Here is a 21,119-nt window from a genome sequence, read left to right as displayed (position 1 = left end):
TAAGGGAGGGGAAGTGAGCAGAGGACCCTGCAGTGTGTAAGGAAGAGAAGAAAGGGAGAGCAGAGGACCCTGCAGTGTGTAAGGGAGGGGCAGGGAGAGCAGAGGACCCTGCAGTGTGTAAGGGAGGGGAAAGGAGAGCAGAGGACCCTGCAGTGTGTAAGGGAGGGGCAGGGAGAGCAGAGGACCCTGCAGTGTGTAAGGAAGAGAAGAAAGGGAGAGCAGAGGACCCTGCAGTGTGTAAGGGAGGGGAAGGGAGATGACCACAGATGAGCATCTGCTCTCAGAGGTCAGAATAGGGTGTCAGATACCCTAAGACCGTAGTGACAGATGTCTGTGAACTGAACCCAGGTTCTCTGGAAGAACAGCCAGTGTCCTTAACCACTGGGGCATCTCCTGTACTGCCATCATGTTTTCTGAGTCAGGATCTCTCACTGGGATCTGAGGCTTGCTGCTTAGGGTAGAATGGCTGGCCAGGGAGCCCATGGGATCCTCTTGTCTCTAGTCCCAGTACTGGGATTACAAGTGGGCACCATTATGCTCTGCCTTTTCCGATGGGTTCTGGGGGGTCAAACTTGGGTCCTCAAGCTTGTGAAGCAGGCATTTTACTAACCGAGTTATCTCCCTGTCCCTAGTTTTCATTCTCATACTTAGATTATTAATATGGTTTGAAGAAATGTATAGGCATGTTTGAGGCAGGGGTCTACCATTAGTGACTTTCACATGGCTGTCCAGTTGTCCACAAACTATTGGTTAAAGAGATTATTCTTTGTCCATTGAATTTTTCGGGCACACTTCAACCACTTAACCACAGTGTGAAGGGAGGCTTCCTGGACTCAGCACTGTTCCAGGACCCCTGTTTATCTTACACAACTACACTGTCTCTGTTACTGGAGTTCTGTACAAATGTTTAGAAACTGGGGGGGAAAAAAGAAAAAAAAGGAGAAAAAAAAAGAAATTGGGAAGAATAATCCTTCAAGTTTTTGCTCAAATTGTTTTGGGAGTAGCCATTCTGAGACCCCAGTTTATGCCAAACAGTCAGCTAGGACTTCTAATAAGAGTCTGCATTGAAGGTCTAGGTCATTTGTTGAACTTTAACAATAAATATTTTTATTTTTGAGATAGGCTCTCACTGTGTATCCCTGACTGGCCTGGAACCCACTATTTAGACTGGACTGGCCTCAAACTCATAGAGATCTACCTGCCTCTGTCTTCTAACTACTGGTATTAAAGGCGTGTATCACCACACCTAATCCATAAACACGGGGTTATTTAGATATACTTTAGTTTCTTCTAATAATGTTTTATAGTTTTTGTTTTTAGATTTATGTGTATGAGTGTTTTGCTTATTTATGTATGTGTCCCACATGTGTGCCTGGTGCCTACAGAACTCAGAAGAGGGCATCAGATCTCCTGGAACTGGAGTAATGGGTGGTTGTGAGCCACCATGTGGGTATTCTTTATTAACCAATCCTGGGCCCCCTGCAAGAACAGCAAGTGTATGCAACTGCTAAGCCATCTCTCCAGCCAAGTTTTATAGTTTTTTTTTTCCAATTTGCATTTATTTTGTGTGTTCGTCTCTGCATGTGTGTGCACACACACTAACTGCAACATACATGTGGTGACCAAAGGCCAACTTGTGGAAGTCATTTCTGTCCTTCTATATGAATTTTGAGGCTCAGACTTTGATCAGCAGGCTTGTTAGAAAAGCCTTTCCTTGCTGAGCCATCCTGCAGGGCCATTTTAAGTGTTTAGAGTATACATTTTACACACCTTTGTTAACTCTAGTCCTAAACCCAGTGTGGGTACAGCCCTGTAGTCTCAGCTACTCAGGAAGCAGGGGACTGCATAAGATCTGTATTTTAAAACCAGCCTGGCAACTCTCTCCAAGATTGAAAAAAAAAAAACACGTGTTTTATTCTTTAAATGATGCTGGGTGACTCACGCCTTTAATCCCAGCATTCGGGAGGCAGAGGCAGGCAGACCTCTGTGAGTTCGAGGCCAACCTGGTCTACAGAGCAAATTTCGGGACAACCAGGGCTACATAGCGAGGCCCTGTTTTGAAGAAAGGAAAACAAATGACCCTGCCACTCCTCCATCTAGTCTTGGCTGACCAGCCTTACCTGCTCAAGGAATAAAGGTGTGTACAACCACACCTGGTTCTAAAATGTTTTTAAGTTTATTTGTATTATTTTTAATCGTATGTCTGTGGGGAGAAATGTGCACATTAGCAGCTATCCACCAGGACCAGACCTGTGGGAGCCTCTGGAGATGGAGCTACAGGTAGTTGTGAACTGTGAAGTGGGTGTTGGAGATTGAACCTGGGTCCTCTGGAAGCGCTCTTAATTGCTGAGCAGTCTCTCCAGGCCCCTAGGGTTTTCTGGTTTTTATTGGCACCACAGCCTAGCATCCCTTCCCTGTAGGGCTCACAGCTGAGATTTATCTGAGAGCTGCTTCTTCCTCATGCACCCCTCAAAGCAATCGTTCCTCCCCTCCTCCCGATCCCATCACACCCCTTCCTTCCTAGCACCCAGCACTCAGTCACAGTAGACTTGGCAAGCCATGGTATCATTGCTGCCCTTCAGGGCCACAGTCACAGTTCAGTGGGTTTCCTAATGTGGCCAGGACAGAGAGAACAGTCTTGGGTTAGGAGAACAAAAAGTGAGACCTGAGTGAGGTATCACGAGGAGGGATGGGGTCCCTGAGATCTGCAGAAGTTCTACCTCTGCCTTTCAGGATTCTTGGGTCAGCTTTGGTCCACAGGGCCTTGTGTGTGGGCTGGGACCGGTATGGAGGGTTCCCTGCATGTAAGGCCTAGGCTCCGACCACCCACCTGTTCTTGTTTCCAGATGGGGGAGGTAGGATGAGGTGTGGGGACTGTGTCCTTCAAACTCACATGTAGACATTCTAAACTCCATGCTGCCCATTCCCCGTGTCAGCTTATCCCTGGGTGCCTGCCACTCGAAGGGACGGATACACCCTCTAACTAACCCCTGTAACTCGATGCAGGGCTGTCCCTGAAGGTGTGGGCTTGCAGGTGCCATGAATTCTATTTTCTTTTCCAAGTTGGTCTCAGCCTGGCGTGGATGACAGCTCAGACTCCACAAGAAAACCCAGAGAGGAGAGTCCTTTTCCTTTGATTGTTCTGGAAACCAAACCAAGAGGGGTTCTCAGCCCATGCTTCTGTCTGGTGCTGTCCTCCACAAGGCCAGACCTCCCAAAAGCCATGGTTTGTACCTGCTCTGTTTCTGCCCTGACTTTTCCTGCTCCTCTGTCTACCAAAGGGCCCTTCTAGCTTGGCTGCCTGCTGAATGCAGAAGAGGGCCCTGCCAGGGAGATAGATGACCAGAAGCCTGAGGAAGGCCTCCAGCCTAAGTTGAGTGCAGGTGTGTGTGTGTGTGTGTGTGTGTGTGTGTGTGTGTGTGTGTGTGTGAGAGAGAGAGAGAGAGAGAGAGAGAGAGAGAGAGTGTGTGTGTGTGTGTGGTGGAGGGATTCTCCTAGCAACACACTAACACAGGCAATGCATGTGTGCTGAGACAGGCACCTGGGCAGGAAGCAGTCATTGCTGCAGACACACATATTAACGTATGCACCAACCTCTTCGGGTGGTGACCTACACACACACACACAGCCATCTGCTGCAGACACACATATTAACCTATGCACCAACCTCTTCGGGTGGTGACCTATACACACACACTCAGGCTTACTTTAACACTAGGCTAGATTCATTCCTGAGACAGGCTTGAGCTCATCTTATTGTGTTAAGAGGCTGAGGCAGGAGGATTGCAGCTTGGGACACATAGTTAAGGCCTATCTTAAACATCAGCAGTGGGCCTGGGATAGTTTTGTTTCTGCCTGAGCAGGGAAAGTGCTGGTGGAGACTCTGAAAGCCCCAGAATGTCAAAGAGCATGATTTCTATGAAGAACAGCCCCAGGCTTGACTTCTACCCTTCACCTGGTCCAGTTCAGCAGCCCCACCCAGCTTGGCCCCAGGGCCAACTGGTAATGGACTTGTCATCTGAGCCCAGGCAGAGCGTGGGCTATTTTTAAGTCTTTGAACTACACCCCACCCCCAGTTCTACTACTGGTCGCCTGCCTCTGCCTGCACCTCCTGGAATGCTGATTGGCAGTTAGGGCTGGTGTGGGGGCTGGGAAAACTGTTATAAAGCTGAAAGGGCTAAGCAAGTAGCTGTCACCTGGAACTCCCGTGTCCCCTGCCACCATGGCCACGCACCGCCTAGTAATGGTTCGCCATGGTGAGAGCTCATGGAACCAAGAGAACCGTTTCTGTGGCTGGTTTGATGCAGAACTGAGTGAGAAGGGGGCTGAGGAGGCCAAGCGGGGGGCCAGTGCCATCAAAGATGCCAAAATTGAATTTGACATCTGCTACACATCGGTGCTGAAGCGAGCTATTCGCACCCTTTGGACCATCCTGGATGGTACGGACCAAATGTGGCTGCCTGTGGTGCGTAGCTGGCGCCTCAATGAGAGGCACTATGGGGGCCTCACAGGCCTCAATAAGGCTGAGACGGCTGCAAAGCACGGGGAGGAGCAGGTGAAGATCTGGAGGCGTTCCTTTGACACCCCGCCACCCCCCATGGACGAGAAACACCCCTACTACACTTCCATCAGCAAGGTGGGCCAGGTGCTGGGAAGCTGGAAGGCTGGGAGCCTGAGTGGGAGGGCTACCCAGGGAGCAAACACAAGTGTCCATGTGTCCGTCCCCAGGACCGGCGTTATGCAGACTTGAAGTCTGGGGAGCTGCCTACCTGTGAGAGCCTCAAGGACACCATTGCCCGGGCCCTGCCCTTCTGGAACGATGAGATAGCACCCAAGATTAAGGCTGGCAAGAGAGTACTTATTGCCGCCCATGGAAACAGCCTGCGTGGCATTGTGAAGCATCTGGAAGGTGAGACTCACCCTCAGGAAAGATGGGAGACAGGAACTAGTGAGGGTGACAGCCCTGACGTGTTTCAGATATTTTACATATGTGAGGGTTTCAAAGGTAGATTAACGTTAAGAGTTGAGAAATACTTTTATGTTGTTCTATTCCCAGCATGCACTGGGCTACTGTGACCAAGGTGGTGAGTTTAGTCTACACAGCACAGCTGAGCCACCCCACCCCACAGGCGCTAATTATAGAGTAGGCTTAAGGCACCCATAGGGGACAAGGGCGGGATTCTGCCCCAATGCTGGCTTGTTACTGAAGCTTGAACAAGCCACTTGAGTTGCTACAGTACTCTTGGCATCTCTCCTAGTGCTGCCTGCTTCCCCCCACCCCCTTAAGATAGTCTCACTTGAACTGAGGTCCTTTGGCCTCAGATATAGGCTACAATGAGCAGCCCACCCACCTGCACAAAGCTGAACCACTGTCTCCCTCCCCACAGCTTCTTTAGGCAAAAAGCGGTCTGAGTGCAGAGCTATGGTTATTTAACGAACTTAGGCTTGCAGAGGGACTCCTCATGACAAGGGTTGACAGACTGGGCTCAGGGGCCATGTGGGCATAGGGAAGTCACCAATTATGGTCCCAACTGGGTCTTAGACACTAGACACTTCTAATAGACACTAGAAGTCTATTAGATTCTGGACAACTTTTAGGTTTGCTGGGATCCTAAGACAGAAGTGGGGTATGACCCATTTCTCCAGCTACTGGGCATACTAACGAACAGATGTGCAGCATGAGGGGACACCTCTGCCCCTCCTCCCTGGACTGGGTTCTGGGACAGAGGTACATGGGGAGTGCTCCAGGGAACACTCCCGGGTCCCCCTGCTTGGTAGGGATGGGGGGATGGCAACGGCAAAGGTTGAACTGCTATTCCAGGCAGGGTCAAGTTTCCTGCTCCTTCCCTGCTCAGAATTTAGAACCTCTAGAAACCAAATGATGCCTCGTCCCAACCCTCTTTAGTTTGGCCAGTTCACCCTGGGCTGAGAGCAAGCATGGCGCCACTCAGGTTACAGTTACTGATAGTGGATGCTCTTGTCTTGCTGCTGGGCTATTTCTGGAAGCTGGGCCGCCTTGGCCTTTAGGCACATTTCTGTGGCCTTGCTCTCATGGATGAGCCAACTGGCAGCATCCTAGCACCAAGGCCACGCTGTATGATGAACTGAGTGGAAAGCGCTAAGAACACTGTTCCTCTGCTCCAGGGATGTCAGATCAGGCCATCATGAACCTGAACCTGCCCACGGGAATCCCCATCGTGTATGAGCTGGACCAGGAGTTGAAGCCTACCAAGCCAATGAGGTTCCTGGGAGATGAAGAGACAGTTCGGAAGGCCATGGAAGCTGTTGCCGCCCAGGGCAAGGCCAAGTGAGGGTGTACATGGGCAATAAAGTTCCTTCTGCACAGTGCCAAGTTTAGCATGGCCAGGCTTGGTCTGCCCAGCTCAACTCAAGTCATGAGGACTCTTGGGTCCAGGGTTGTAGCTATTCCTAACTCAACATCGATGGTGGGAGGAGTCCAGTACTCATCTCTGGATATTGGGGGCTAAATCAGGACTATGCACACCCTGTGTGTGTGACCAATCCCCTGCAGTGACCCTGCAGCTCTGGAGTCACTTGGTTACATTAAGGAGAAAAGCAATGTGTTCTGGTATTCCCCATGAGAAACAGGAAGTGTGACTCTTGACCAGTTTCGGTCAGGGTGGCTTTCTGCTATCTCTGTGACCTCTTTCTGGCATGCCAAGTGTACCTCCCAGGCAGGATAAGTCTATCCGACCAAGCCTGCAACAGTTTAAGCTCATAGGCCTCCATGGCCTGCTGTCCAAAAGAATAGGCAGAAGATGGGGAGGAAGTAGACTTGACCACAGCATGAGGTCGGTGGTTTCCCCGGGCACAGACTACCAGCGGGCAAGTCTGGGGTCAAGTATGTCCATCCACTATCTCAGGCAGATGAGTGTTGGGCCATGTTGCAGAGGCTCCTGGAGGGAACTGGGAAGCAGTGGCCTCTTCAAGAACTGAAATGCAGGAAGGCTCCAACCATGTGTTATAGCTTATTTATATACTCCATCCCCTCTTTCTTGAGACTGAATCTCCATGTGCTCTGGCTGTCCAGGAACTGAAAAAGAGCAGGCTGACCTTATAGCCTTGAATTCATGAAGATCCACCTGCCTCTGCCTCCTGTGCGCTGGGGTTAAAGGCCACACCACCATGCCAGGTTCATTTGTACTTCCAATAGGAGGCTAAACATGCAGTCTGTCTGAGGGCACATATGTGTAATCACACATGTATACTCATGTACGATGCAGATAGAGACCCCAGGCTGGGGTTTCTTCCACATGGGAGGAGTGAGGTCAGAAGTGGGGCAGATGAGCTGTGGACCTCACTGCAGGTCTTAGATTGTTTATCAGACACAGATGGGCAGAGCCAGCAGACACGAGTGAACCACAAGATACATGTCATGTCTGATTTTTCACATTCTCAGAGATGGGAGCTTGGTCATCCCATCCCTTCTTCCCACAACACAGGCACGGGGACAGAAAGGGAGGTAGGGAAGTCCCTAGTAAGAAAACCTCCCTGCTGTCAAAATGATCATGTTCTACTCTGACTTTGGTCAAGACTTTAAGTTCATGATTCTCGAGGAAACAGCTGCAGCTACCACCCTGAGAAGCCACACAGAGAAAGAAAGGCAGATGCAGAATGTGGCCCCCAGATGTCCCTGCTCCGACCCCAACTTCTCAGTGCTGCTGTCCTTGGGCAGAGGTCACCCAGGAGCGGGCCACAGGTTAAGCTTGGATCAATACACCATTCCCATTGGGGTCAAGTGTAAGTCTGGTAGGAGGTCCTGGAGGCTGTGGTAAGCATTTGGGGGAGCAGTGGGATACGGCTACATCTGGGGTGACAGCACTCAAGGCAGAGGGAGCCTCATCCTCACTGAAGTTCCATTCCTGGAAGAGTGTCAAAACAGTAACTCTCTGGCCTCCTCTTCGAGTAGAGAAGGAAAACAGGCCTCGGCCTCACTCTATGAGCTCCACGTAGTTGGCAGGAAACATGCCAAAGTGGCCGTCAGGCCCGTAGCCACGCCACCAGCCTTCATCAATCACCTCGATGCCCGTGATTAGGTTTTCAGGGTCAAAGGAGATCTCTGTGTCATCAGCTGCAGGAAGGGAAGCCGAGGATGGCATCTTGGTGCCTTGTCGCATCCCTCACCTGACCCCAGGGAGCCCAGTGTCATCCAGTCTGGCGGCACCAATGTGCCTGTAATTGCACTGGCTACCGCTCACGGCAGAGCATCCTACAGATCACCCCTTTAAATGGTTGTTCCCCAGTGCCCCAACCCTGAAGGCCGGGGGGCCGACACCCAGGCCTCACTTCTCCAATCAGACCTGGGAGGTCTACAGTAAGGATGGCTATGGGGATTCTGCCGGTGGGTGGTGGATGGTGGAGCTAACTGGAAGCACGTGCTCTTCAGGACAGACGTTCTAAGGCCACGGGCATTCCCATTCCAGAGGGCCTTCCATCCCATATCTTTTCTTTCAGATACCCTCTGGAGCTAACCCCCAGAAAGTCCCAGTACACATTCTTATTCCCTAATCTCAGGATCTGTGACCTCTGACGGTCAGCTAGGCGAATCTTACCTGCCTGGTAGTCGTATAAGGCCCGGGCACACAGCCCCTGCCCACTGAGGCTCTGGCCCTGCATGTAGTTATCGATGTGTACGGAGTCGGCCCCTTGCTGCTGTACCTGTTGGAAGTGAGAAAGATGGCATTGCCCCAGTCTCAGCCTTCACCCAAGGCTCAGACTAAGCTGGGATCTCGGGCAAGGGCATCGAGTACGAGAGGGCCCTGTAGGGCAAGGAGCTGTTGCTGCCTGGTACACCTGCAACACGGCTCTCATCTCAAAGTAGCACACAAAGGCACTCTTGGCATCTATCATCAACCACACACGGGCACTGGCACACACGACCTACAGCACAGCATGCTTCCAAGGAAAATGAGTAAGCGCACTGGTAGGCTGCTTGCCTACCATGCTCAAGGCCTTGGATTCTATCATGCATGCCACAAACCGAAACAAAACTAAGCTATGATGGTGGCAATCCCCACACTCAGGAAGGCCGGGTCAACAGGATCTCCAGCTGAAGACTACACAGTGAGATCCTGTCTTCAAAACACAGTACAGGGACTGGAGAGATGGTTCAGTAGTTAAGAGTATTTGCTGCTCTTGCAGAGGATCCAAGTTTGGTTCTCAGAACCCACGCAGCAGCTCACAACTGTAATTCCTGTCCCAGGGGCATCTGATGCTTTCTTCTGGCCTCCACACATACCACACACACATACATATGCAGGTCAAACACTCATAAAATAAAAACAATACAACCCTAGTACCCTAAAACATGCCACAGAAAACTCAGACCTATGTCCAACCCACCAGTGGTGGTTCCTCGTAGAGAGCGTCCTGCTCTGGGGCTTCTTCATATGTGGGCTCTTCTTCTGTCTGGACTGAAGACAGACTACTAGGTGCTGGCTCCTCACAGACACCTACAGCAAAGGACACAGCTGGATGTAATCTTCTTTCTACAAAAGTCCCCCTCTCAATCATTTCCCCCAGGGCTGTACAAGGTTACAAGAGTCTTGCCTGCACCGGGCCTTGAGACGGTGGGAGTTGGCTCTCTGCCATAGGAGGCTTCTGGCTGAGTGAGCTGCTTCTGCAGGAAGGGGCTCCTCAGTTTACCTGAACAACCCAGAAAACACCAAGTCATTACTTCAGCTATGACACACCCGCACTCTACAGACCTGCCTAGTGAGTGTATCTTAAGTAGGGCCCCTGCTAACACAAGACCCCAGGGTTTCGGGCTGTGTGCTGAATCTGTGAGCAGTAGAAATGCAGGACAAAAGGGCCACCTGGACTCTGGTGGCTCTTCCCATTCTTTTGTCACCCTTTAAAACATGCCCTGGAGGCCCCTGCATGGACTCTAGGCTTCCCCTCGGTCCACCCTGTTTTGTTGCCAGGCCCAGAGAAGGTCTCACCTGGCTGAGAGCTGGAGAGAGAGGTGGTGGACATAGCCCTCTCCTTCTGCTTGAAAATCTCTCGTGGGTGTGGGGCCTGCTGCCCAGCAGACTCCTGGGAGAAGCACAGAAGCATGCTTTGACCCCAGCGGTGACTGAGAACCCAAAGGCTTCTCACCTGACTGCCCTACCTCAGAAAGCAGGTCCTCAATGCTGTGTTAAGTGTGTGCAGGATGGGTTAGAATGGGGACTAGGAAGACGAGGAGCTGACAGGGCCTCTCCCAAAATGCGGCTTCGAGCCATACCCAAAGCTTCTGTCCTGGTTTCCCCCACTGGTTCTCTGTGTGCACAGATGTGCCTCAGGCTGACTGCAGAGGTCTGAGCTAAGCCTCAATCCGAGAACAAGGATTTCACCAAGTGGCTAAGACAGAGCCAAACTAGCAAATCCCTAGGTCTGTGGAAGAGATGCCTGAAACTCACCCATTCCTGTCTGCTCCTTGAAACCACTTCCTGTTCCTGCTCACATGTCCTGCTGGAAGGGCCAAGATTAGGAGAGCTGAGGCTCGCCAGCAGCTCCTCATGCTGTTCCCTCAGTGTTCCTGCCCCAGAACAGGCGAGCATTTAGGGACAGCCATAACCACTTGCCCAGTGCATGGTGGGCTAACCTTGGGGGTCCAGATGATCTGTGTTGTTCCTGGTAGCGCTGCTCACGGCGGGCAGCCTCCTGCAGCTCTCGCTCACGCCGCTCCTCCTCCAGCCGCTGCCGCTCCTCCTCAGCCCTTCGCTTCTCCTCCAGTCTGCGGTTCTCCTCTTCCTTCTGCAGAGGGAGCTGTGCACTCAGCCATGTGCAGTCCCCTAGGCTTCAAACCCTGCCAGGTACTGGGTCCCTCAAAGGGCCATGTCAAAGAAGGGACACTGCAGCCCATCATGCACAGTGCCTCCGGTGTAACGAGCTGTAAGGATAAGGCCCAGCAGCGTGTCTGTCAGCATGCCCGCTCCACTACTACAGCACTCACCTCAGCCTTGGCCCAGAAGCTATCTTTGCCAACCCTCTTGATCTCAGATACGGCGTTGGTTTTCTGGTACACGGAGCCCTAGAGAAGACACAGCGGATGGTCAGGCATGAGTGGAGCGGGGTAAGGGAATCTGTCAGCTCTAGAGAGCAGGTGAAACCTTCTAGATCTGTACCTGGTAGGCTCAGGAGAGCCTGGACTAACACTCACAAGGAGACACACCACGATGTTCAGAAAATAGTCTAGGAGCTGGGTGTGGTAGTGCACGCCTGTAAGCCCAGCACAGGCAGAAGGATCTTGGGTTCAAGGCCAGCCTAGCCTATAAAGCAAGGCCCTGTTTCAAAAACTAAACAAAACAAAGTCTAGAAAGATGGCTCAGGGGCTAAGAGCACTTACTGCTCTTGCAGAGAACCAGGTTCCCAACACCCACATGAGATAGCTGTCTGTAACTCTAGTTCCAGAGGATCTGTTGTTGGTTGTTGCCCCTTTCTGGCCTCTGCAGGCACAGTACACATGTAGTACACAGACACACATACAGCCAAAACACCCAGACATGCTACACATAAAATAAAGACAAAATACATCTTTAAAACAAACAAACAAAAAAGCTCAGGGAGACCACCCCAGCAAGGACATTGCACCCTGAGAGCACAGGGTGTGTGTCCATGTACATGTGTGTCTACAGTGGCAACTGGTCCTCACTGATGGGAACAGGAGAGGATTTTTATCCTAGACTCCTGGCAATTCTAAAGTAGGCCGCTCTTCAGACAACTGACTGCTGGCAACATCCAGAAGAATCACCATGGATCCCAATTGTATGACTAATAAGTGGTTTGCAGCCATGAGCGCCACGTGATGCCAGAGCCACAGGCCTGTGTGGTTTCAGGCTCCGCAATAAAGCCGCCAGAAGTTCTCCACAACGGGTCCCCAGACCGTCTATGTCATGCTGACACTATAGCTCTTGGGGTTATTAGACTATCACAGCCGTGGACAGTTGCTGAAGTGCCTCTGCCACAAGCTGGCTCTCCAATAGCAAAGCCATGGAGTCGGTGCCCATCAGGGCATAGGATCACCATCCAGAGATGTCAAGCCAGAACTGTTACTCAGACACTAGAAACTACATTTCTGGTGCTCTGCTCTTAGGCATGGAGAAAGGTCCACGTCAGGGCGGCACTCACCACTGGGGCCTGAGGCCCTGTATCCTGGAAGCAGGCGCTTTCCCTATGGAAGCTGTAGTTAGCTCCAGAGGCCTTGGCAACCTTCTCCATGATGCACTCAGGCTCCACGTCCTCCTCAGCCCGTGCATTGATGGTCACATGGGCGCCCTAGAGCAGAAGCAGCACTCGAAATGTAAGCTTTGCAAACTTAGGAGAGAACAGGCCAAATTCCTATCTGTCCATATAGCAAAGGCCAGCACTGCACACAAGACTAGTGTCAGGAGACACCAAGGGCCAGCTCTCCCCAGTCGTCAATGCTACAAAGTTCCTGCTGCAGTTCAACAGATGTTCAGGCACCTTCCATCTATTCAATGAAAACTGACTCCTTCCTGAGTACCTGACCTGAGACCTCATTAGCGGTTATTATATTGGAAGCTCACCGAGTACTCGGGAACAGAGTCCTCGCCTAGCATGTGAGAATCTGGGTTTGTTCTCAGCACTGCAAAAATTTGAAAACTTAATTAAAAGCTTTCAGACCAGATGGGAGAACTAAGGTATGTCTAAAGACATGCTGGCGGAGACAGAGATCATTCTCAAGTCTCCTTGCCAGGAACCAAGCAAATGCAAAAAGGCAGCTGACAACAAAATTATAAATTAATTGTGATAGAAATGTCTCTGAAATTGGAAGACACTACAGCTGTTACAGCTGTGGAATGAGTGACACGAATGCTCGTACAAAGGGGCAGCAAAGGGAGGCATCAGAGGGATACATGGGCAGGGCGGCAGCAGCTTCTTCCTTCAAGTCTCGTTGCTGCTGCTTAACTTCTCTCTCTCTCTCTCTCTCTCTCTCTCCCCCTCTCTCTTTTTTTTAGTATTATGAGACAAGGTTTCACTAGACAGCCCTAGCTGACCTCAAACTCAAAGAATCTGTCTGCCTCAGCCTCCTGAGTGCTGGGATTAAAGGCGTGAGCCATTATGCCGAACACTGCTAAATCACAGACAGAGGATCAGCAAAACAGTTGGGTCAGTCCTGGAGTGGTCCTAATCTTGCCCTACTGAAGCCTGGCAGAGGTGGCTCTGCCTATATCCTGCTGCTTAGTCAGAACATTAGCCATGGTTCTGCTCCTGATTCCAGCTCCCTTCCAGTTTACCTGTATTCAGGAATCTAGGGTACTGGATCCTGCAAGGCCCTTTGCGGGGCTTGGCTTAGCCCTCACCTTCAGGAAGTTGGCCATGGTGCTGACGTGGTTGGCGCATGCTCCCTTCCGCACATCATTCACACCCTCGCCTGTCTGCAACACAAGCACAGATAACATGACCCAGGCCTCTTCCAAAGCCACTTCCTGACCCACAATTCCCAAGAACCCAACAGTTTCCCTATCTCTCCTAAAAGGCACTCCCTCCCCTCCTCCCAGACAAAGCCATTCTCCTGAATGAGTCACATAGATGAGATCAGTCTTTCCAAGGAGCTCAGGATGTTCTTTGAGATGCATGGCTACTGGCTTCCCAAGTGGGGGCATTTCTCAATATTCCTGGTCCCCAACTAGCGGGACCTATGCTGTTAGAGTTCCTATTGCTATACTTTCAAGGCTCCTGAACACAACCGCAGGCCCTCCCTTCCATCAGAGCCATTGCAGGGCGGGGGATTTTTTGGTAATAATTTCTATTCCATTCTGCAGGAATCCTTCTGGGCTTCGGGGGTGAATCCCAAGCAAAGCCATTTATTCCTTGGTTCACAATGAATGGACGATTTCCTCTACTCATCTCCCACTCTTAACTAACAGTCCTGTTGACCAACTGAGTGGTGTAGTGAAACACTGTACCCAAGGTTAAGTCAAAGGAGAGGAGACAAGGGACTGTTCCAATGACATCAGCGATGAATCCACATACCCAGTTGATGAGGACAAACTTGGGCAGGCCAGAGTTGGGGTCCTTCACCCTGCAGAAGGCGTACATCACCTTCCCACTGTTGAGTTCCTCCACCAGCTCCTCCAGGCCTCCCTCTGCAGAGTTACAGGAACGCTCAGAGGCAGCCTGCACCCCTGCCTACCAGTGCTCACCCCACCTGCCTCAGAATCCTTCTGGGACTCAAGTTTAAAATCAGACTCCAAGGATGAACAGGCAGCTCAGCGGCAGAGTGCCCAGCTAGCACCTATCGGGTCCTGGGCCCGATAGCACCACAAAACAGTAAGCAAAGAAGTAAATGAACATAAAATAACCTGACTCATGGGTCCCAAACCCACTCAGCTGACTTAGTAGAGCTCGTGGGACTCAGTGGAGTGCGTTTCTGGCAAGCATGTCAGGTGCCCCCACCACCTCCCAGTTTTTTTTAAAACCATAAGAATTTGTTTCTGAAAATCACTTCTCTAAGATTGAGAAGGAAATCAAATAAAAAGGCCATTTTTACTCTATTTACTTTTCTTCTTTTTTGTTTTTGAGACAGGTCTCTATGTAGGCCTGGTTATCTGGAACTGTAGACCAGGCTGGCCTCAAACTCACAGAGCTTCACCCACTGGCTTCTGTCTCCTGAGCGCTGGGGCTATAGGTGTGCGTCACTGTGCCTGCACATCACCAGATTTCTGAATGGAAGAGCTCTACGACAATGTTACCAAGGAAGGCCCGGGGCAAGAGCCTACTAATTCTCCCTTGTCACAGACTATGTGTCCACTCAGACTCCAGAGCCACCAGAGTCAGACCTTTTGGGACATCCCAAAGATAAACAGTTAATTAAAACTCTCAGTCTTGGTTGGGGACAATGAGCTGCCCTAAGCGATTCTCCCAGACACTGTACTTCAACCTTCAAATTTCCTGGGTCATAGTAGAAGTTGGGTCACACATTTTAGCTATAGGGCTCCACAGAACCCAGGGGAGCAGCATTCTGATGGGCAACAGAGTCCTGCCTTGTGCCAGCCAGAAGCTCTGACTGCTGATATGTGCAACTCTCAGGCATATACAATGTCATGTGAGATGACCAATCAGTGGCAATTCTAGAGAGAGGATGCATCAGCAAGAATATCTCACAGTGGGAAGGGAGTTTTTTTGTTTTTTGTTTTTTAAATCAACAATAGTAACTAAAACCACACTCTCATTTGCCCGAGCAGACAGCATATTCCAGGCACTCACTTGCAGTGGGGAGTAGAGAGTGGTCAGACAGGCCCTAAGGACAGTCATGCCTGCCTCAAGCATGTGAGTCAAGGATTTCAGCTGAGAGGTCTGTCTCATACCTCAGACATTTCTGGCCCAGTAGACTTGCCTGTTTCTCCCAGTGGTGACCAACAGCCAGTATTTCTGCAGACACTTTGAACACCAAATCAAGGTCCTCATGACCACCTGCAGATACACTGGCTCTCCCTAATGAGGGTCACACCCTTGTGTGTAGTTGCCCAAGACCAGGGCAGGACAGAGTCAGAGAACATATATGTGGGTCTTCACCTACACCAGCTTGAAGACTGGCATCCTCAATCTGCAGTACCCTGGACAAGGGCTGCTCATAAGCTGGAGGGAGGGCTGCTTCTTAAGACAGCAGCACTGTCCTGGCCCAGCTAAGGACAGTCAAAGAATGTCTTCACTAGCAAATGTGAAATGCATCAGTATGTCATGGCTGACATGGCTCTGGCCATGGTCCTACCCGATGCCGGTCCGTATTCAGATCAGGAGTAGTCTGGAGCTAACTCAGTAAAAGGCCTGTGGAAACTCAACTGGGGGAGGGTCACTGTAGCCGAGCTGGAGAGCCCGAATGTCCTTCTGCTCCTGCGACAGCTTAAGTGCCAGCTGAGGTGGTCCAGGGCCAGTCACAACCTCTCCCCGCTGTGGATCTCACTCTCTTCTTTTCTGGTGCTGAGGGCCTGTGTGGGTTCATACTCACCGCCTGTGCCAGCCACACGGATGTCATTGCTGTTGCCTTCATAGGTAAACAGAGCCCTGAAAGGAAACACAAGTGGGCTCAGTGGCCAGGCCCTGCCCTGCCTTGGCACGTAGGAGCAGGCTACTGTGAGGCTAGCTAGCCATGGAGACTGCGGAAGGACATACATACGTCTACTGAGAGGAAGACACAAGCACAGAATTGTGTGCTCTTTCTACACACTCATGAATGAAACACTCAACTGGATTGTAGGTGCATAAATTTCAAAAGGCAAAATATGTCTACATGTTTCTGAATCCAAACACCTAAAGGAGAAGCAGGAAGGAGAAAGAGGCCGTGGGTACTCCTGAGTGTACAGCCTGTGGGTGGGGCACAAGCTCTTTCTGTCTTGAGACTCTCCTAATATGCACTTTGCCAGGACTATATAGCAACAGAAAACAGACAATTACATAATATTGAGTCCCAGTTAAGACCAGTGATCCAAACTGGGTGGTGGTGGCACATGTCTTTAATCCCAGCAGTCAGGAGACAGAGGCAGGTGGATCTCTGGGAGTGCAAAGTCAGCCTGGTCTACAGAGTGAGTTCCAGAGCAGCCAGGACTGTTACACAGAGAAACCCTGTCTTGAAACACAAACAAACAGGGGCTGGAGAGATGGCTCAGCAGTTAAGAGCACTGACTGCTTTTCCAGAGTTCAAGTCCCAGAAACCACATGTGGCTCACAACCATCTGTAATGAGGTCTGGTGCCCTCTTCTGGCATATAGGTGTACATGAAGATAGAGCACTCACAAATACATGAATCTTAAAAAAAAAAAAAAAAAAAAGAAAAACAAACAAAGGCCCCCGGTCCACCAAGCCTCTAACAGACAGAAGTTTTCCATCCAGCAGAGCCTTAACTGGATGTGCTGACTCCAAGCTGGGTGTGTAGAAATAATTATTCAAACGATTCTAAATGATTTTACCTTATACCCTTGCTCTCTAGAAGCAGTGAGGAAATATGATGAATCTGTTTAGTATAGTCAATTGACCAGAATGAAGGTTACTGATGGGAAGAACCTGGAGAGGTGACCTCAGGAAGGCAAGCTGAACCTGAAGGTCACAACATGGGGCCTAGGCATTAAACGGACCTTGCGCCAACACTAACAACCCCAGCGGGGATGACAGGCATGAGGCACAAGAACTGACCCAGGTGACAGCAAATCTGCCTGCTGTCTCTCAGCCCGAGAGACAGAAACTCCAGACTAAGTTCCAGAAGGCTGTCAGTGCCATAACAAATGCATGTCCTGAGAGTCCCAGGAGGTCACCAGGAAGGAGATGCTGCTTCCCAGAGCAGAGGACTGGGAAGCAAAGACCCCAGCCAACAAGAACAATGATTTGGGAGGCCCATTTGATATTCAGCCTGAATCGGTAGAGCTCTCTGGAAGAAACAAGTCCCTTCCTCTTGGTGATGAGTGCTGGATGCTAGGGCAGCGGGAGCTAGAAGAAGCAATAGAGGACAGAAGGGATCTAGCAGCAAAGATCTGCCTGGTGTCTGGGATCTAGACCTCCAAACTCCCCCACTTTCTCCTGTGTTCTATCTGAAACTACCTTCGGAATGTTTTTCAGTTCAAGCTAGGTACAGCTTGGCACATGCTTGGTAATCCCAGCACCAGGAGGCAGAGGCAGATAGATCCAGGTAGATTCAAGATCAGCCTGGACTACATGGTAAGATTCTGGCTCAAACCAAACAAAACAAAAACCTATCAAAACTGGAAAGGCAGCTCAGTTGACAAAGTGCTTGTTATGCAAAACATGGGGACCCGAGGTCCATCTCTGTCCCCATGAAAAAGCCAGGTACAGATGGGGAGACACACAGATGGAACCTGGAACTTCCTGGCCACCCAGTCTAACAAATTAGTGAGAATGAGGTTGAATGAGACTCTCTCTCAAAAAAAAAAAAAAAAAAAAAAAAAAAAAATTAGGGCGTAAGAGTCCTTTCTGCTCTTGCAGAGGACCCAGGTTTGGTTCCCATCACCCACATGTGACTCACAACAGTCTGTAAATTTCAGTTTTAGGGGACCCACACCCTGCTCTGGCTTCTGTAGGCATCAGACATGCACATGGTACACATACACGTAGACAAACACTCATACACATAAAATATAAATAATAAAGTAAGGCAGAGAGTGACTGAGAAAGGCTGACATTGACCTCTGGCCTCCACACACATATTCACATCCACTTGTACCTGAGAATGCATCCACACATGCATGCACACACACACACACACACACACACACACACACACACACGCACACACATGCACCAAAATAAATATTCCACTTCAAAGGCTTTTTCTTGTCTCCAACAGAGCTCCACCCTTATCACAATCAATGTGAAGAAAGCATGGCACATGGGTCTTTAACAGCAAGAGAGCACCTTTACCACCCAGTCATTTTCCGAATGTGCATACTCTTACAGGACTGCAGCTACAAACCCTCCCTGAAAGGTCCTCCCCACGGAATTCACCCTCCAACAGAACAGGTCACACACACACACACACACACACACACACACAACCCTACACTAATGTACTGTCAGGGAATGAAGTGTGCACAGGGTGGAATAGGAACCAGGCAAGCACAGGTCACACCCGCTCTTTGGGGAGGAAGCTGAAGCTAGACAGCAGATGGGGAACTAAAGCTGTGGCTCTGGCCTATAGTGCAGAGTGGTACCAGCTCTGTGTGCAGCTTTCTGGGACTAACAATTGAAGACTACCTCTTTTTGACAGTCTATTTCTTTTTCTACATACTTTAATCCATCCATCAAAAACATAGCTAGGCACTAGGGACAGAAACAGGCCTACCCCACCACTTTAGGGAAGAGAAAGAACACACAGATGCACACACTCACACAGATGCACACACTCACACAGATGCACACACTCACACACAGATAAACACACTCACACACAGATACACACACTCACACAGATGCACACACTCACACAGATGCACACTCACACAGACGCACACACTCACACAGATGCACACACTCACAGATACACACACTCACACACAGATACACTCACAGAGATGCACACACTCACACAGATACACACACTCACACACAGATACACACACTCACACACAGATACAGATACTCACACTGATACACACATCACTAGGTTTCCAACGTGTATCTTATTTATATCACTAGGAAGTAAAAAGAAACTGAGGGAGAAGGTGACTATAACTTTAGTTTCAGGGGACCCCACACCTTCTTACAGACTCTAAAGGCACCAGGCATATACACGGTCCACATATTAGGACCTGGAGGCCTCTCAGGGAAGACAACCTCGGTGCAGATATGAAGGACAAGATACCATCAAGATGCCATAGAAGCCAGTTCCGTGCAGGGGAAGCAGTAAGATCGAAGGCTGTGATGAGGAACTAGCTTGCAGTTTTGAGGAAGAGAAAGACTTTGGTACAAGGGTGCTCAACAGGTGTGGTCAGTGTAGGAAGCAGGAGGGGCAGGCAAGAGTCTGGGCTTTATTCAAAGTGCAACAGGAAGCCACTGCAGTTATGGGCAGGGAACCGAGATGGCTCAGATATTTTCTCCGCTAGCGAGTGGGGACCTGCCACACAATCTTGCTGAGTAACTAATGAAATGGCTATGGCGGTGAGGGTGGAGGCCAGAGGCTCGTTCAACTGGAGTGGCACAGTCTGTGGCACTATAGGAACCTAAGCAGTATCATGGCTGCCTGGGCAAAAAGAAGGCTCTGCACCCTCAGACGGGACGTGAGTGGCGAGGCAGGACAATGTCAGACCGAAGTGGAACAGCTGATTCCAGTAAGGTGCTCAATGAGTACCTGGGAGACAGAGGCAGGGGAGCTCAAGACCAACCTGGTCTACACAGTGAGTTCCAGGCCAGCCAGAGCTACGGAGTGAGGCTTTGTCTCAAAAGCAAGCAAGCTGGCAAGCTCAGCAAAGCTCGGGAGAAGTGTGCTGCTAGCTAGGCTGCGGGGTATCACTCCCAGTGATGGTTCCTGAGAAGACTGAAGGGCAGAAAGACTGAGGGGATGTGAAGCAGCAGAAAAAAAGATCACAGGACCATGAGATAGGGGAGACTCAACACGGGCAGACTCGGTATGTAGTCCCTCAATGCTGACCACAGGGCAGTGGTGATCCCACCACAACTCCAAGGTACAGTTTGTACTCCCCAGCGTTTGTTCACCTTGGCCTATCGTACTCAGCATATTTCTCGGAAATTTAAGCGCTAAAAACTGGCTAATGGAAACATTTTAAGTAAATGGGAAAGTGAAAGAGAACTACTATATGTAGGTATGCATAAAGCTGAAGGGGGGAGGGGCTCAGCAGGGTCACCCTTGAAACTTCAGATCCAAGCTCACAGTACTGTAAAGCCCGAGTAAATTGCAGGATGAAACCTAAACACTGACAGCCGAGCGGAGGAAGTTCTAGGGTGCTGGAGGAAAGATGGAGCCTTTCTCAAACAGGTGACAGTATCCCGTTTTCAGTCCCCTCCCTGTAACTCAGAAATGTGATAGAAGAGAACCAGGGACCCAGACCTGACATCCCTGACTGAGCCTTCAGTGTGATCTCATGACCTCAACCCCGCCATCACACTGCTTTCAAGGCCTATTCCTGAATCCGGGTTTAAAAGGCTAGGACGCGGCTTCCTCCTTCTAAGAGTTGGGGAGCTGCGCGGGACCCCTTTGTCCAGGAAGACCCAGAAAAGACAAGAGGCTGGCGGACAGCGATCACAACCAGACAGAAACCTTCAAGAGACTCCCAGCGCAGAACTGACCACAGGCGGCAGGGGGAAAGGTCTAGGGTAGACAGCAGTGGCGAGGACGGGGTAGCACCGCGCTAGAGTGCAGGGAGTGGGGCAGGTGATCCAGCAACACCACGGCCACGCCGCGCCCGACCTTCCACTTCCAGGGTCTCCCCGGACCCGCCTCGCTGCCTACCAGTCGGTCGGGGATTTCTCGTTGACCACGCGCACGTAGGCTTCCTGCAGCGCCGGCCCGTTCCGGCTCAGGTTCACCGCCATGGCACGCCCCACTGACCCAGCGATGCTACAGCCTCAGCTCTCCACCAGCCTCCACTAAAGACAGGAAGCTCCGCCCCGACGGCCGGAAGCCTTGC

At 50.7% G+C, this 21,119-nt stretch overlaps 2 protein-coding genes across 3 annotated transcripts; one reads left to right on the top strand and one right to left on the bottom strand.

Moving 5' to 3' along the window:
* Nucleotides 1-4,153: 4,153 nt before the first annotated feature.
* On the top strand, nucleotides 4,154-6,352 carry Pgam2 (phosphoglycerate mutase 2). Its single transcript, XM_048450055.3, has 3 exons — nucleotides 4,154-4,636; nucleotides 4,729-4,909; nucleotides 6,145-6,352. Exons 1-3 carry the CDS (start codon nucleotides 4,223-4,225, stop codon nucleotides 6,309-6,311), a joined length of 762 nt encoding a protein of 253 aa, XP_048306012.1. The 5' UTR covers nucleotides 4,154-4,222; the 3' UTR covers nucleotides 6,312-6,352.
* A 1,036-nt stretch (nucleotides 6,353-7,388) lies between these two features.
* Nucleotides 7,389-21,099, bottom strand: Dbnl (drebrin like). 2 transcript variants are annotated; one of them, XM_048450053.3, is made up of 13 exons: nucleotides 20,942-21,099; nucleotides 15,977-16,032; nucleotides 14,002-14,114; nucleotides 13,329-13,403; nucleotides 12,133-12,279; nucleotides 10,958-11,035; nucleotides 10,607-10,758; nucleotides 10,422-10,473; nucleotides 9,963-10,056; nucleotides 9,571-9,666; nucleotides 9,364-9,473; nucleotides 8,574-8,679; nucleotides 7,389-8,092 (listed from the first exon to the last, which is right to left on the bottom strand). In XM_048450053.3, exons 1-13 carry the CDS (start codon nucleotides 21,022-21,024, stop codon nucleotides 7,953-7,955), a joined length of 1,302 nt encoding a protein of 433 aa, XP_048306010.1. In that variant the 5' UTR covers nucleotides 21,025-21,099; the 3' UTR covers nucleotides 7,389-7,952. The 2 variants fall into 2 exon arrangements, with proteins under 2 accessions (XP_048306010.1, XP_048306011.1); XM_048450054.3 differs by having other exon boundaries at nucleotides 10,422-10,470.
* Nucleotides 21,100-21,119: the final 20 nt, after the last annotated feature.

The sequence above is a fragment of the Myodes glareolus genome, chromosome 8 (assembly GCF_982192425.1).
Source record: "Myodes glareolus chromosome 8, mMyoGla1.1, whole genome shotgun sequence".
Lineage (NCBI taxonomy): Eukaryota > Metazoa > Chordata > Mammalia > Rodentia > Cricetidae > Myodes > Myodes glareolus.
This window is presented reverse-complemented; position numbering and strand designations above follow the sequence as displayed.

Bases quoted from the DNA above. Each gene is read 5' to 3' on its own strand.
- Dbnl (XM_048450053.3), bottom strand. From the start codon at position 21,024: ATGGCGGTGAACCTGAGCCGGAACGGGCCGGCGCTGCAGGAAGCCTAC. The intron at 11,036-12,132 runs GTGAGTGCCGCC...TGTCTTCTCTAG, and splicing joins CAGGGCCTCAGGCCCCAGTG to GGCTCCGTGTACCAGAAAAC. The intron at 10,057-10,421 runs GTGAGTTTCAGG...TGCTTCTCCCAG, and splicing joins CAAGGAGCAGACAGGAATGG to GAGTCTGCTGGGCAGCAGGC.
- Pgam2 (XM_048450055.3), top strand. From the start codon at position 4,223: ATGGCCACGCACCGCCTAGTAATGGTTCGCCATGGTGAGAGCTCATGG. The intron at 4,637-4,728 runs GTGGGCCAGGTG...GTCCGTCCCCAG, and splicing joins ACTACACTTCCATCAGCAAG to GACCGGCGTTATGCAGACTT. The intron at 4,910-6,144 runs GTGAGACTCACC...CCTCTGCTCCAG, and splicing joins CATTGTGAAGCATCTGGAAG to GGATGTCAGATCAGGCCATC.